The sequence below is a fragment of the Poecile atricapillus genome, chromosome 1, assembly GCF_030490865.1.
Source record: "Poecile atricapillus isolate bPoeAtr1 chromosome 1, bPoeAtr1.hap1, whole genome shotgun sequence".
NCBI classification, from domain to species: domain Eukaryota; kingdom Metazoa; phylum Chordata; class Aves; order Passeriformes; family Paridae; genus Poecile; species Poecile atricapillus.
The window spans coordinates 99,801,498-99,817,925 of NC_081249.1; the positions used below are offsets into that span (position 1 = coordinate 99,801,498).

At 38.7% G+C, this 16,428-nt stretch overlaps 1 protein-coding gene across 2 annotated transcripts in view; it reads left to right on the forward strand.

Annotated features, from left to right (window-relative positions):
• The window catches only part of MAP3K7CL (MAP3K7 C-terminal like), a 33,439-nt gene extending 21,183 nt beyond the window's left edge, over nt 1-12,256 (forward strand). For both annotated transcript variants that reach the window (XM_058833759.1, XM_058833749.1), the window contains one exon: nt 8,833-12,256. In XM_058833759.1, coding sequence (XP_058689742.1) covers nt 8,833-9,013 — 181 coding nt within the window. In that variant the 3' untranslated portion in view covers nt 9,014-12,256. The remainder of the gene's footprint in view (nt 1-8,832) is intronic.
• The last annotated feature ends 4,172 nt before the right edge of the window (nt 12,257-16,428 follow it).

Below are 16,428 nucleotides of genomic sequence, written 5' to 3' on the forward strand. Positions count from 1 at the left end.
TCAGGAGATATCCCCCTAGAGGGAGGATGTGTCTGGAAGAGATAAAGAGCACTGCCCCGCCTGGTTTTAACAGCTGGTAATAGAATACATACTTCTGATTACATCTTGCATTGCAACCCAAGACACATGGGAATCTGCAGCTGCAGAAGCAAGATGATGGGAGGGAAATTGTTGAAATCTTGTAGCCTTACAGGACTGCCAAAGAACTCCCTGAATCTAAACAATGCAGGGTAAGAAAGTAACATATCTTTATCTGGGTTGATGGCTATAGGCACAACATAGTTACTTTTTGCCTAAAGTGTCAAAGCTAGTTGAAGTTTCCCACTGCAAATTCCCTTCCACTAAAGGATCTGTGTGGCACTCATGCCACAGACTGTGTCTGTGTCTGTGTCTGTCAGTTGCTGACAGACTGGAATAAAAGCTTAAAAAGATGTCCAATGTAATGGGAAAATGTATTTTGTGTTTGATTCATATTTGCAGTGTTTGCATTTCATTCACCATTAATTGAACTTGGCCAAAAGAAATTGGTATTTTTAAAAAGATTAGAAGATAAGTAATTTTTTTTAAATTTGCAATGATTTTTCAAATTTAGTTGTCTAATGTAAGCTGTCTACCTATGTATTTGGCAATCAACCATGTGTCTTTGTCTACTCTGAAAATCCAAGCACAATATAAAATATTAAATGATTAAGTGCTTGACTTTAGTTGTATAAACAACAAAGGTAGCCTTCAATCATTTGAGTTTTAGAGTCTACCAATATAAATCCATTATTATTAATTCTGGCACAACATTGAATCTGTTATGCCAATTTATGAAGAATGCTTGGAGCCCATGAAAATGAGACATTCACATGTATTTTTGCACTTTCTGGAATTAAAAAAAAAAAAAAGTTGCTGTTTGAATGCAATCTTTTTTATCTATAAGTCTGTGGTACTAGCTAAATTAGACATGGTTTGCTTCTTGAGAACAGCAGGTAGATGCATAAAATTGTTTACCTGAACTCACAACTATCCTAATCAACCTCTGAACCCAGAGGTCAGCCTCTCAGTGGTGCTTATCCTGGATGAATTAAAGGGCTTCAGGCTGGCATTTTCCTTCATTCCACCAGTGGATGTCAACAGTGGAACAATGTCAGGAAGCTTCCACCACTGCCATCTTTACTGAACCTGTTCTGGGAATTCCACGCCCCAGTAAACATATGTTATGAGTGGCTGTATAAAGCAACAAATGGAATTATATTACTGAGACTCATATATACTTTCTAATTACGTATTTGCAGCCTTGTGTTCACATGCTGTATAGTGTGAAATGCCTAAACGTGACAAATACCAGGACAGTACCTTTCATACCTCCCATGTGTCTTAATCTGAAAAAGTGATCCTACAGCACTGGGATCAAAGAAGTTTAATTTCCTACAAGCTGGCACACTGTGGTTGCCTGATTTTGAGGTTTAACAAGCTGCAAATGCCAACTGAAGATACTTTTTCTCCAAATATGGACTGTTTATAACCCTTTCCTCCAGGAAAATTATCAATTTTGTAGTATTTTTGAGCAGGTCTCATAAGACTGCCTTCCCCCATTGCATAGCTTTCCTTTCTGTAGCAGTCTGTTTTTATTAAACCCTCCAAAATTAACTGGGGTCTCTTTACCACATGAAGTTTGCTTGAAATTGAAAGGTTGATTAGAAAGTTATTAGGACACACGTAACTTTACACACACTTAAGCAAACAAACCTGAACATGATAACCTTGATTTTTATCTAAAACTAGATAGAAAGGGAGTATAAGTGTGGAGGCAAAAGAGTAAGCGAGAAGTAAAGGAGAGTTTTGCTCTCATGTTCACTGATTTATGTGTAAAATCATTCCCAGCACTTATAGTAAAAGAGTTAAAAGTAGTTTGGTGGCTAGCATATACTGAATGAAGTGTGGATTATAATGGCTGGTGTGGCATGCATGTTTGGCATTGTGTGTGTACATATATGTGTATATATATATATGTATGTATTTATATGTGTGTGTGTATACTTATATATGAATATATTTACATATGCACCTTATAACTGTGGCATTTCCCTACCTGAAAGGAGCCTGCAAGGAAGATGGAGAGACTATTTACAAGGGCATGTAGAGATAGAACAAGGCAGAATGCTTTTAAACTGATAGAGAGTAGGTTTGGATTGGATATGAAGAAGAAATTCATCTCTGTGAGGATGTTGGGACACTGGAAATGGTTGCCCAGACAGCCCTGGCTGCCCCATCACTGGAAGTAGTGATTATTCCATTTTTAAAAGGGAAGAATGCTTTGACTTGTCTAAAAAGTCTGATGAGATGCACAAGCTTTTAGCCTCAAAACCAATTATGATCAAATTGAAAATATGGAGTTTGCAGTTTTCTAAAATTTGCCCCTGCAAATTTTATTCTAGGTGTCTTCTACATTTGAATTTTAATGTATGGAAACGAAGATTTCCAATTGTCTACTACATCTGCTATCTATTGGCTATTTCCCTTAGATATTATTTTGATAAAATGGACAATGATCAAGTCCATCCCTTGTAATGGGAATAAACAGCTTTTATAATGTTTTTCAGTGTACATTTTTACCAAAGGAGATCATAAGTGCTGTTGGATGGTACCCTTGCCAGTGCTCCCAACTTCTTTCCACAGATCAATTCACCTGTGTCATTCCAATGACAAGTCTCACCTGTCAGTTTCTGCACCTATGGTGCCTGCTGATAGTACACACAATGCTGAGGGATATGGCTGACAGAAAAAAATGCAGAAAATTGATTGAGCAAATATTTTCTATTTGTTGGCTAGGAGGCAGAAATGTTACCCTGACATAAAATCTGTACGGGTATTAGAGCTATTTAGAGAGAGAAAAAAAAAAAAAAGGAATAGAGTTAATTCTACTTTGAACACTTTTATTTCCAAACTCCAAAGTTCAGTAACCACACATAAAATAATATATGCAGGTATATTTTTATATCATTTTATAAGAAATAGAAAACTGTAAAACATTGTATTAAAAATAGTGAAAAACATTGAATCTTACAACTTTTCAAAGGCTTTTACTTCTGCTCAGCTTCACGTGTAATGTGAGCATCAAGTATGCCAAAGCAAAAAGTCAGTGAAATGACAAGGGTGGATTTTCATCAAGGCAAAAACAAAGCTTATTTACTTTTTCTATTTTGTGCAATGTAGATGGCAAGAGAATGTACTAGGCTGGCAGTAGGAGAGAAGATGACAAGTATTTCACAGGAAAATGGGAAATGTGAGAGAGAAAAAGAGGTTGCATTTTCAAAAAAGGGAAAATCAAAGGACAAAACAAATAAGGATGGGAAAAGAGGTTACTCAAGAACAAAAAAGGAAACAAGAATTTGAAAGAATATTGGGTAGATTTTTTTTCTAATTTAATCATAGCTTTGTTTGCTATCTTCACTCAGACTCTTCACATTTATGCCAGCAATACATAGTACAAGGGAAAAAACCACTCTGGAATGGGAGACATGATTGAAAATAAAGGAAAGGGTGTGGAAGCGAGAACACACCACATTTAGGGCACAGAATGTAATTTAATTTATGTTCCAGAAACACACACGTATTTCCATAACAGATGGTTTTGGGTATCTAACTTTGGGTGAAAGGGATGAGATGGCTGGTTATTTTGGGCACTTGTTATATTGCTATTACTAGATAATGACCCTGGATTATGTAGTTAAATATTAGAGTTGCCATGGTTGCTAGCTGTATCTTATATTCTTAGCACTGGATGGTTATCTCTTTTTCCTCCCCCAGACAATTTTAATATAACTCTACAGAAAATATAATTTGATTACCACCTGGTTTAGGATCACTCATTTTCTTGGCCATGGATATGATTTCTTTTCCTTCTTTTACACATTAGACATAGAATCATAGAATTGTTAAGATTGGAAAAGCCCTTTAGGATTATCAAGTCCAACCACCAACCCAGCACCACCTCCCTGTTCACCATTAAACTGTGTCCTCGAGTGCCACCTCCACATGTTTTTTTAATACCTCCAGGGATGGTGACTCAACCACTTCCCTGGGCAGCCTATTCCAGTGCTTGACAAACCTTTCAATTAAAAAGTTTTCCTGATATCTAATCTGAACCTTCCCTGGGATGACCTGAGGCCGTTTCCTCTTTTCCTGTCCCTTGTTCCCTGGGTTCCTTGAGCCCAACCTCCACCTGGCTACTCCCTCCTATCAGGGAGTTGTGGAGAGTGAAAAGGTCCCCCTGAACCTTCTTTTCTCCAGGCTGAGCCCCCCCCAGCTCCTTCAGCTGCTGTGGTGCTCCAGACCCTTCCCCAGTTCTGTTCCTTTCTCTGGACACACTCCAGCCCCTCAATGTCTCTCTGGTAGTGAAAGAACTGCCGGAGTCCAGAACTGGACTCAGGACTCAAGGTGCCCAGCACAGGGGAATAGTCACTGACTGCCCTGGTCATGCTGGACACGCTGTTGGTGATAGAATCCAGGATCCCAATGGCCCTCTTGGCAAATGACATACAGTGGAGATGTCTGCTTCACTTTGTGGGAGCCTTTCATATGTTTTAGCTTGCTCTCATGACCATATGACTGTTTCTATGCTTTTTAGTCCAGAGGATTTCTCCAGGTACAGCTTCTTGAGTGTCTTTCCCAATACTGTGAAGACAAGTAGTTTCCAGACTTCCAGCTACTTCAGAAAAGGATTGGTGTAAACCTTAAAGGCAGCATTTTAGCTCAATAATTTTCCCATTTGAGACCTTTTTCTTCATCATCTCGCATCTATGCAAAATATATGTTACTTGCCAAATACTAGAAATTAAATTACAGCTTTTCTAATTCAGAGAGACCTCCTCTTCTAGAGGAAATGTTCTTGCCTTTGGAAGGTCATTTCCAACTCAAACTATTCTATCATTCTATGATGATTTATGTGTTGGTATTTGAGACACATTTTCATTTACATTAAAGCAGACTTTAACGTCTTTAATGGTATTGTTGTTGAATTAGTTAGGAGACTTTGAACATGCAAGGACAATCTCCTCAGACAGCAGTCATCTTACACGGTCTCATAATTCCCCCTGATGGGAAAGACATGCCAAATGTGGGAAGAGGAAATGACCTTATGGCCACCAGTACAGACCAGTTGTTGGGAAGATACTGTACTGCCACAGATGCATGATCCTGAATAACTTGTTTACAATGGGGGAACAGCAAATCTGATTCTTTGTATTTTGGAAACTGTTTTCCTTGTGTTCAGTCCATCTCTAAATACACTTATCTCCAGACAGATTTATCTGTTTAGTCTGTCACTTTTCTTTATATTTCTTCCTTGTGAGTACGAGTGTTGAGGAGCTCTGTTCTCTGCATGTTTAGTCATTAAGGCCAGAACAAGAGAAATAATTTCCCTAAGACCATGCTGTGTTTTTCTCCTGCTTGTAGTTTATTGGTTTATGATGCAAATCACTAATGTTGCCCTCCCCAAAAAAGAACACTTCAAGTGCATGTTACAGATTGTCTCAAAGCTTTGAGCAACTCAGCACTAGTTTAGAAAATACCTTATCAATACTGTTAATATTTAAACCTGGGGTAACCATTAACAGAAAACACAGATTACACAGTGCTACATGTATTTATTAAGCATCCACAACAAAGTCTAGATGGTGCAAGTGCTTAGTATGGTGTTCTTTAACCTCTGACAAGTAAGTTCAAATCTTGGATTAGATCAGATGTAAATGATAGTTACTGTCCTCATCCTTTTGTGAGCTCAGTAAACTACACCATTCATAACATTTAGCAATTCCCTGGTACTCTAATTTTAGATCTGTGGCAGGCTGACAGTATTAGCCTGAAACATCACCCTATCCCGTAAACAGGTGTGGATCCTGATGGGAAGGGACTAAGTAGGTTCTGCTGACTCAGAAGTGGGCAATTTTACTACCTCAGTGCAAGGAAACTGCTTTCTGTGAGGGAGGTTCAAGAGTGTGGACTACAGCAATGAGTATATTTTGATTTTAATGCACTTATAGTTTGTTTGATAGCAAAGCTAAATTCTGGGGAGAGGGGAGGGAAGTTATCTGTGCTGCTTGAATATCACTGCACAGCAGCATGAAAGCCATGCCTGCACAGAATGTCATCAAATCAGGACTGACCTTCATTACTAGAACTGTCTGAGTTTGCACATTGTCTGTCTGTGCCTCTCCTGGCTCAAATCCAGGATAGTCAGTACCATTCCTGAAAGTTCCCACAGAAAAGGTTTACTGCTTTTAAGATGCTGATTACCTAGTCGTGTGTTCACTGTATCTCCCATTTAAGAAGGTTGTAGTTACTCATCAATGTAAGAAAAGTAAGGAAGAATGATTCTGAATTAATTTGTTTGGGCACTTCAGATTTAACTGTCTGTAATTTGAAAGAGCTTAACTTAGCCCTTCAGTCCAACATTGCACCAGAGAATAATTGCAAAGAAGTATTGCAGAAGTTCTCATTTGGTCTCCAGAGATAAGAGCCTTTCAGAGGAAGTCCAGGGAGACTGAAAAACAAAAAACCAAACCAAACAAACAAACAAAAAAACCCAAAAAAACCAAAAAAACCAAAAACAAACATCTGGAGTTGTAAAACCTCATTGTCCCTGAATGTATTTCTCACATTAAATCACTCCTCCATGGCCTCCAGCCCATGAATAAGAGCTGTCTAGCAAGATTGTCTTGACTTCTTTGAAAACTGGTTTATCTAGAATGGTCCAACCACAGAGAAATTAACCTATTAGCGGCTTGATGTGTTTAAAACTTGTACAGCTATATTGTGTTAAATGTAAACAGAATTTACTGAGCAAAAATATCCTCTTGATGTTTCCTCTCAAAGGCCTGGGTGAATGTACCTGTCACCTGGTGAAAGGAAAAATAAGAGGCTTTGCTGCAACATAGCTTCTCTGCATTACCTCAGTAGTATAAAACAAAGATATCGTATAGGAGGATGCCTATATGCTGCCTCTTCGGCTGATTTTAAAAATTCTGAAACAGCTGATAACTGTCTTTTTTTTTCTTTTTCTTTTTTTTTTTTTAATCTATGGGAAGCACAGCTGGTAGAAATGGCTGTACCAAAGGGTCTCTTCTAACTTGTGACTCTTTTAACTGCAGTAACTATGACTGTAAACAGTCAACTAAACCATGGGCAAACTCTGCTATCACTGAAAGCTGCAGTAAAGACAGAGGAAGGTCAGATTGATCCTTAAAGAGGGCCACACAGATTAGTTTTTCAAAAGCCAGACTTACAGTTTTGCTGCTCTAAGTGGTAGCTTGTCAGCTACAAGTAACATAAGTTATCAGCAAACACAGAAATGTTATCTTTTTGTGAATACTCTGACCTGTGGGAATAGAATTCCTGATCTGTAGGCATTTCCTGTCTGAAAGCACTGGTCTAGCCTGACATGTGGGCTCCCTTAAGGACTGTAGTGAAATCTATCCACTATGAAGGCATTAATAACTTCCTGCTGATGATCTACAAGCATTGTTTTGACATGAGTGAGAAATAATGTCACAGGGCTATGAACAGTTAGAAGATTAACTAATCTCTGAGACAGAATGATCAAAAGAATCTTTTAGAAGAGGCTTCCTGTAACGGGTGAATTTTGGCTTAAAGGGAAAAAAAACCTCAGAGGCCAGGCTAGCCTAGTGGGTTACTAAGAGGAGAACAATTAGATACTCTGTGAGTTACTCATGCCTTCAGTGTTTTAAAATCTCTTTTGTCTTAAGTTATGCTGAGGTTGATACTATACGGGAAACTCCAGCTCCTGGCCAGCTCTGGGAATACAGGGCACTGTGACTCCATCCAGAAGAAGTAACAGCTTAAATCCTCTTGTGTCTGTACTTAAGAGGACCAGGAGGGGTCAGGTTTGCATCTATATCATTTTTCCTCAGCAAGAGGGCTAAGGTCTGTGCTTAAACACATCATAGAAACAATATATGTAGTTCAGATTCAGTGTCTACTATTTGGTTGATTTGTTTGTAGTAGAGAAAAGGAAACCAGGCACACTTCACAGAACTTACTGATAAATCTAACCAACCAAACAAAAACACCTTGCTCTTTTTCAATGATATCTGGTATTAAGAGAAAAATAAATTGTTATTCTTCTGTCAAAGTATTAGCAAGTCATCTCCAGGAACTTGATTCTCCACTGTGAACTGTGTGCTCAACTCCTACTGAACTTAGAGATCAGAGAATCATACAATCAATAGAATAGTTTGGATTGGGAGGGACCTTAAAGCTCATCCAGTTCCACCCGCTGCCATCGGCAGGGACGCTTCCACTAGACCAGGTTGCTCAGAGCCCCATCCAACCTGGCCTTGAACACTTCCAGGGATGGGACAGTCACAGGTTCTGGGCAACCTGTGTCAGGGCCTCAACACCCTCATAGGGAAGAATTTCTTCCCAATATCCCATTTCCTGCTCTCTTTCAGTTTAAAGCCATTCCCTTGTCTTGTCACCTGTGTCAAGAGTCCCTCTCCAGCTCTGTTGGAACCCCTTTTGGTACTGGAAGGTGGTCTAAGGTCTCCCCAAAGTCTTCTCTTCTGCTGAACAGTCCCAAACACAGACATATGAACACAGCATTTTTCAGGCTTGAACAGCAAACCTATCCTAGATTTTGGAAGCATAGTCTTTTAAAGGGGAAAAAACAGGACTCTAAAAAATTAATTCTCCAGGTTCTTGTTTCACACAAATTCAAGTAATAAAAAGTAAGTTAACAACCCACAGCCCATCTTTGACCTAACACATGACAACAAATTTTTGCCTACTGCTCTTTTTAATATTTGGGGTTTTTTTCATAATCGTCAGAAAGGAGCTGATTGCCAGACTGGAACAAGTGGAAAAAGAAAGCATGGATGCTGCTCAGCTGGCTAAGGAGTATGCAGAACTGACAGAGGAGAACCGAACACTGAAGCTGGCCCAGACGCAGTGCGTGGAGCAACTGGAAAAGCTCAGGATACAGTACCAAAAAAGACAGGGTTCCTCATAACTCCCAACTAGCTCATGTGAAGCAGTTCATACAGGATTGGTCCTGTGCTGGAAAGAGATTTTAAAATAAAGATCTGTTTAATATGTTACAACACTTTACTACAGATACAGAGTATGTAGAAGTCTATATTTGATTTAATGCTTGCCACCCAGTAGCTTATTATAATGGATATTTCATCCATTATATAATAGATGTTTTATTTCAAGTAATGTAATTGAAGTTAATCTATCCCCATTATATGTTCTAGTGGATCATGTTTCTTTTCTAAACATATTTCTTCCAATTTAAGAAGATATGGACACACTAGAAAATTATATAAATAGTCTGTGTGTTGGAAATTTGGATCATACTAAGGCATATGGCAGGGATGATGTTAATATATGGAATACATGTATGTTAATTTTAGTCCGGTGAATTCTTTTTAAATTATTTTCCTCATGCCTAAAGTGTTTGGAAGTTATCTAGAAGCAGATCTCCTCACTAGTAAAAACTATACTTCATGTCAACGTCACACTGTTGTATAAAATCTGAAAAGCTGCACATTAAAAACTGAAGTTACAAAATATTTTTTTATCAAAAAAGTGCACTGCCAGTGATAATGTGCAAGTTATAAAATTAAAGGGAAACAGAAGAGATCAAATTTTTCTTCCTCAAGTGTGAAGGTTACTGGAGTGTCTTTTTAGTGTACTTTTTGTGATGCAAGAAATGAAAAATTAATGTAAGAATCATACTTCCATCATAGTTTCAACTGAGATTATGACAGTGAAATTATTGTGAGGATCTTTTGTTCTTATTTTCTGATCTATTTTGAAACATAAAAGGCTGTAAGTAGGGACAGGAGTTCTGTGATACACAAATAACTGGGAAGTAAAATGTCAGTTTCACTTGCTCTATTTATCCCCGTATTTTCTTAGATCAACTTAAAAATCTTCATTATACTTCCATTTCTATTCATACAGCAGTTTTTTCATTAAAAGCGGATGTAGAAAAGCCCTTTTATATTCTGAATGTTCTCAAATCACCTTGTATTTTAAACTCTGCTTGACAGATGCAGCTTGTTACATCTTCATGAGCTTGGAATTCAACTTAATGTGTTATTAGTACTGAAATGTGTCTTAGTAATTGAAATTATGAACTTAAGATTTGCACCAGGACTTTAGCTTTGATTATTATCATTAATCTATCATGAAAATGGGATTTCATGTTAATCAGAACAATTCCTGTCAGCAAAGGGGACAAAAAAAAATAATTGCAAGATGCCTGTAATTTTTCTGTGCTAATTGCCTACAGTATTCCCTGTAGCACAGGTGGGAAAACTGGCTCTGCATTACTCCAAGCACCTGGCACTGCAGCAGGACAGCATGAAGAGGTAGGAGAGGACAACCTTGTTTCCACTTCTCTTCCTGAGCCACCAGGGCAGCGTCAGCATCCAAACTTGGCACTCTTCCTGCTGTACCCAGGAAATCACCACTCTTGAGGCATGTGCTTCCTGCTGGGATGCCCCCTGAGCAGTGTAACACTCTATTATCCCTCTTTCCTTATTATCCAAGGATCCAGTTTGCACTGTACCTTGTGGGAGTTGAAGAGGGAAAAACCCCATAGTTAATAAAAACCACTTGGAGTATCGGGCCTGGAAATGTTGGAAAAGCCTTGTTTGAGTTTTGAACTGATGGGAAACAACTTGAAGAGAAATCAGAGCTTTACTCTGAGCACAGACCACCACAGAACCTAGAATGTACTTTTTTTTTGCTTGTGTTTATGTGTTTTGAACAAGACAATTCTCATTTTAAAATAGTTTGTCATTTTGGTCAAAGGTTTTTCCATCTAGCCTTGAAAACATCATCCAGTCAGAAAATTTCAGTGAATTAATTGAAAACCATATAAAGTACATAAAATTAGTTTATTGACAGACTGGCTTTGGATGCAAATGGATCAGACAGCAGACCTTTACTTACAAATAACTGTGTTCACCTTGAAATTTTCCATATAAGTGCAGTCTCTATGCTTTAGATATCAGAAAAATTACAGACCATACACTGGGAGAAAAACCTGAGGGAGGGCCACGGTCAGGTAGAGAAGGAAAGCTGGGTTTCATTTGTGACAATCAGCAGTTTGAGAATAGTTAGGGAGTATGTTTTTCCTAACCTGTAGGCACTGACCAGTATAGAAGAATTCAAGAAATATTTTACAGATGTGCAGACACCAAATTTTTGGTGTGGTCCAGCCTACCAGCCTGGATAAATATGAAATTCTTAAACCATCCCAAACTAATTTAAGTCAAACATTTATATTCAACTTGGACTGTAGCTATGTGCAATCAAATTTTCCTCCTGCTTTTAGTTATGGTGAAAGTAAAATTAAGTCTTGTATGAACATGTTTGCCTGCATGCATGCTCATGTGACTGAGAGAAGGGACTCAGAGAAATTGTATGGCAATACAATTGAGTAAAACTGATACAGAAACACCAAGGAAGAAAAATTAAAGTATCTCTTGAAAAGTACTTTTAAGAGAAAAATGTTTGGGAAAGTGGGATTCAAAGGCAGGAAGGTAGAGAAGTGGAATTTTCAAAAAATATTCATAGACAAATTAAAATGTAGCATAGCCAACATAATGCAGAAAATCATCCAGGTGTTGAAAAGAGCAAAGGTAGCTGGAACAACCTTCTGAGAGATGACTGCTGTATCTATCATCCATCTCTTGATTTGTTTATCAAGAGCATAATAATGAGAAATATTTTCACATTTAGTAAGTCTCCAATTTTGACATGCTGAGTTTTTCTCTAGATAGTGGAGCTCTGCTGACTAAATAGCTGAAATTAAGTTTTTAAGCTTAATTTCAAGCATTCAAAGCATTTATCATACCGATCCTGTATTTTTCACATAGACAATATGATTTGTGTCCTGGTTGAAGTGGTCTGTGTGTTAGGTCCTGTTGTATGTATCACACTATAAAAACAAGTTTTATACAATTATTTCAAATATGGTTTTACATTTAACCCAATAATTTAGAAGCCAGTTTTTGAAATCAAGTACCAATGAAAGGTTCACTTTTATAGCATGTGATTACAACCTGTGAGAGCTGCAGCTGTATTACAAAGTGTATTTCTTGCTGTTATCCAGGTTATTCAGCTTAGCAAAAGCAAGCATGCCACCACCATGGTAAATGCATTTGCTTCAAACCACTTAAGGAGCAGTGAAGTACATGGGTTTAAAATAAAAACAAGACCTGTGCTTTCCATTTTCTATCATTGCTAACTAACTTCCTTCCATCATAAAGAATGCTGAACAAACTGAGTTTAAGGCTTCCAGTTAGAAAGGATATGACTCATGCGGCCTTGAAACAGCCAGAGCCAAGGGTGACTTGACGCTTGGAAAGTCTGGAAGACGAGGAGCTGTGAGTTTGAGTTCAATGCCTTTTTTAAAAAAATGTTTCCCTTTTCAAGATTACCTCTATTTTGTCTGATTTTGTGAATTAATGATCTTTGGAAGCGTGTCACCTTTCCCCAGAGCATTTATTGCCATCTAGGCCTTTGTGAGGATTACACACTGTTAACAGTGGGGACAGGTGGGACAGAGAGGTGCTCTCAGCCTTCCTTTGGATTGTGTGGTTGGGGAGCTCTGCCACATGAGCCTTTGCTGCTTCATCTCCAGTCACAGGATACCTTGCAGAAATGAGCTAGTCACAGTAATAATCATGAAGCCACTTGGTGTTTTTCCCTACCTAAAATTCTTCTCTTGATCAGTGCACAAAGTGGAAGTGTCTAAAGGAACGGGGAGACTCGTCTGGAGGATACTTGTCTCTCTTTCTGTGGGGGTACAAAATGTGCAATGGTGGAAGAATAGGGCTGCAGGGAAAGGAAGTTTGGTCCAGGCAGTGATGTAACAGGAAGAGCACTGGGCCTGTTGAGCAGGATTGTGAAGAGAGTTGACAAAACCTGGGTGCTGCCGTGGCTTTTCTCCCCCACCTTCATACTCCCACAGTTATACCTGTGCACCCACAGCTCTGAGGGTCTTCTCCCTCCTGATGGAATGTCATAGCATGCACGTGAGTGGATGATACGGTGATACATATCCTTGGAAAACCTATCATGGAACTATGAACTGTCTTCATGACAGGCCTGAAAGGCATGCAGCAATGAAAAACTAAGGCTGAACAAGTACCAAAAATCTGGGCCCTGCTGTCCATCTTGATGTACTTTTCTGGGACAAGACCAAACACCGACTGCATGACTGCACCATGGCGCACATTACAGAGGCAGGGGAAGGTAGCAAAGCTGAGCTGGAGGGGCAGCCTTGACCTCACCATTTCCTCCACTGAGTGGCTTGGTTTTGCAATGTTAAACTGGGAGTTATCAAGATGGTCTTTAAGATGCACACCAAAACTGTGAGGCTGACACTTTAAATTCAAAGTAGATTATTTTATAAGAATGAAAAATCTACCTTGCTTGGGACAGTGCCAGTCACCTCTAGGTTCTTCAGTGCTCCTAACAAGTAATGTCGTGTGTTACTCATATGAATGAAAGATTACAACCATTCACAAATCACTGTTATCTTCAACCCAGGCTTCCTCCACTGCATGGTTTATGCTGTAGAAAGCACAAGATTTAGCATATGAGTCACTCTGCTTTTCTACACACCAATTATCAGTTCCCCCTTCTAAACCTCAGTTCCTTTAATTCCCCTGACCACAATCCATCCCCACTGAGTAACTAGCGTCAGTCTAGAGCTCAGATCCAGCTGTCTGACGATCTTATGACATGGTCTGATGATCACCATGTGCTCAAGGTGGTTTCCAAATGCCACATATGATGTTTTGTGGTTCGGTGCTGGTATGTGGCAGCAAGGAATTCTACCAGCCTGCAGGTGCCTGCTGTGAGACATGCTTGGTTTCCTTGAAATGGATAGAAAATATGAGAATAGGTGGTCTGTGGATTTAGTTATTTGTCTGAATCTTATACTAAATTTTAATACAGGAATTAGGGAAACAAAATGAGGATGTGTGTGCTGATGTAACAAATGTGCAGCCAGATGCCAAACTGTGCTTTGGGTGCTCAGAATGAGTTAAGTGATATGAGAACTGTAAATGATGGAAAGGAAGTAGGTACAGCCAGGAAAAGGAACTGGTGAGCGAGCTGTTGCCTTAACTGCTTGCTTTCTGGCTGCTTATGGCTTGCACCAATAGAATGCATAGGCTGTTGCCCTTAGCTCAGCATTTTGTTTGGATGTGTCCCAACACTTTTCCAAGTCTAGTTTACACTAAAATTTTGTACTGAAGTATTCACTTCATTAAGGTTATGTTTTTGTCAACTCTGTCTAGAATTGACAGAGTTGTGATACAGATGTCAGAGCATTGCAGATGGTTCTTCTACAGAAAGAGGAATAACAAGTATCAGGATATGACTATTCTGCTAATCATGAAATCATGGAAAATCTTGAGTTGGGAGGGTCCCATATGGGTAATTGAGCCTAATTCTATGCCAGCTGCTGTATTTGCATTAAAGATAAATAAAACCTTGGTAAATAGCCTGTGTAGAGTAAAAAATGCACTGAAGCAAGAGCACTTCAGTACTAAAATAACTGCAGCCCCACTAATGATCTTTTGCTGCTTTCACTGCTCGCGTTTGGTACTTTCATTAACTAAATCCCCAGTTTTCCACATGAAGGAATAGCAACAGTGTGATGTTCTGTGATTGAAAAGTTTCACCTCTGCCTTGTAACTTTCTTACATGTGTATGACAAACCTCAGAGCACAGCCCCAATTGCCTTGTGGCCACAGACTTCTCCACAGCCACTTCATCACAATGCTCTCCCCAGCCTGGGTCTTTGACTCACATTTCTTTAACATCATTTTTAGCATCATTTAGCATCATTTAACATTACCTGCTGAGAACCTTGATTGTCTTATGGTCAGACCCTTTTGTATTCCTGGTCTGCAAGTACATCAGTATATATGTTTACTCCTTAGATGTCAGTACAAAAAATACAAATGTTAATGTTCATGGAAGACAGAGGCACTTTCAGACATCCTCCTATGAATGCTGTTCTAAATAATAGACTTATTCAGGTGTTCCCTCCATGGCTGTGAAAATAAAAGCCAGTTACTCACATATGAAGAAGTACTTCCTGATGAAATTATCTGTGGCAAGAATGCAAACACTTCTTTTTCAAATAATTTCAAAAAAGGAGTATTCTTTCAAGCAAAAAAACCCCAAACCACCCACATTACAGTTCCCAGCTAATATAAATTACATCCAGTTATGTACTAACTGCTAAAATTGTGTTTAAATCTATTTATAACCCTTCAAATAGCTCGCACTAATTTACATTGGTGGTTGGTGGAACAGTCCCTTACATTTGACTGAGCTCCCTCTGGTGGGTAATAGGACATAACTATTACAAAGCAGAGATACCTAAGAAAACACACAATTATGTTTGTCCAAGTGGAGTGTGTTTATTTGTTTATAGCAAATAATTTTTATATAACTAGGCAAAGGTCAGTGTACAAATTTACCACTATCTGATCACACTGAAACTATCCAAAGATTGATATCCAATATTTTTAAAATACTAGAGATACTTCAGTGGAGGTATAGTTTTCAACAACACCTAACACTGAATGGCACCTAGCAGGAATACCCAAGTTAAAAGAGTTCTGGTGTCCTACAAAAGCTGAGAGAGCTATAATTAAAAGTTATTATTGAAACTGAAAGAGGGTAGGTTTAGGTTAGATATTTGGTAAAAAATACTTCTTTGTGAGTGTTGTGAGGCCCTGGCACAGATAGCCCAGAGAAGCTGTGGCTGCTCCTTCCTGGGAAGTGTTCAAGGGAAGGTTATACAGAACTTAGAGAAACCACATCTAGTGGAAGGTGTCCTGCCCAAGGGGAGTGGAACTTAATGATCTTTGAGGTCCCTTCCAACCCAAACCATTCTATGATTCTATTGATTATATAATAAAATCTCTGTTTGTTCAAACTACCTTTGGAGTTCAATTGGATTTATATGCTTAGAAATCTGGCCTATATGGCTTTAGACAGTACTGACCGACTGCAGGCACTTTTCTGTGCTTATTTAATGGTATAATAACTAAGAGTCAAATATGCTTTAAATAACACAGTACAGAACAACTGACAAACATACCTCTTTTTTGCTGGTAAATTTCAATATACCTTAAATCTCATACACAATGAGTGACTCATTTCTAAAAGAAAGTACAAGTGTTCTCTTCCTATTTTTCTCTTTGTATTTAGGCTAAGTAATCTGAATAGGGGAAGTGTCAGGCTTTGGAAGTGTGTCCTAATGCATGGGCAAAGTTCCAACCACAGTCTGAGTTTCAACGACCCAAAGTGGTTGTGCTGGAATATTAGGACAGCTTTACTAGTAATGAATTTAGTGGCTCTTGAACATCCCACAGTCTA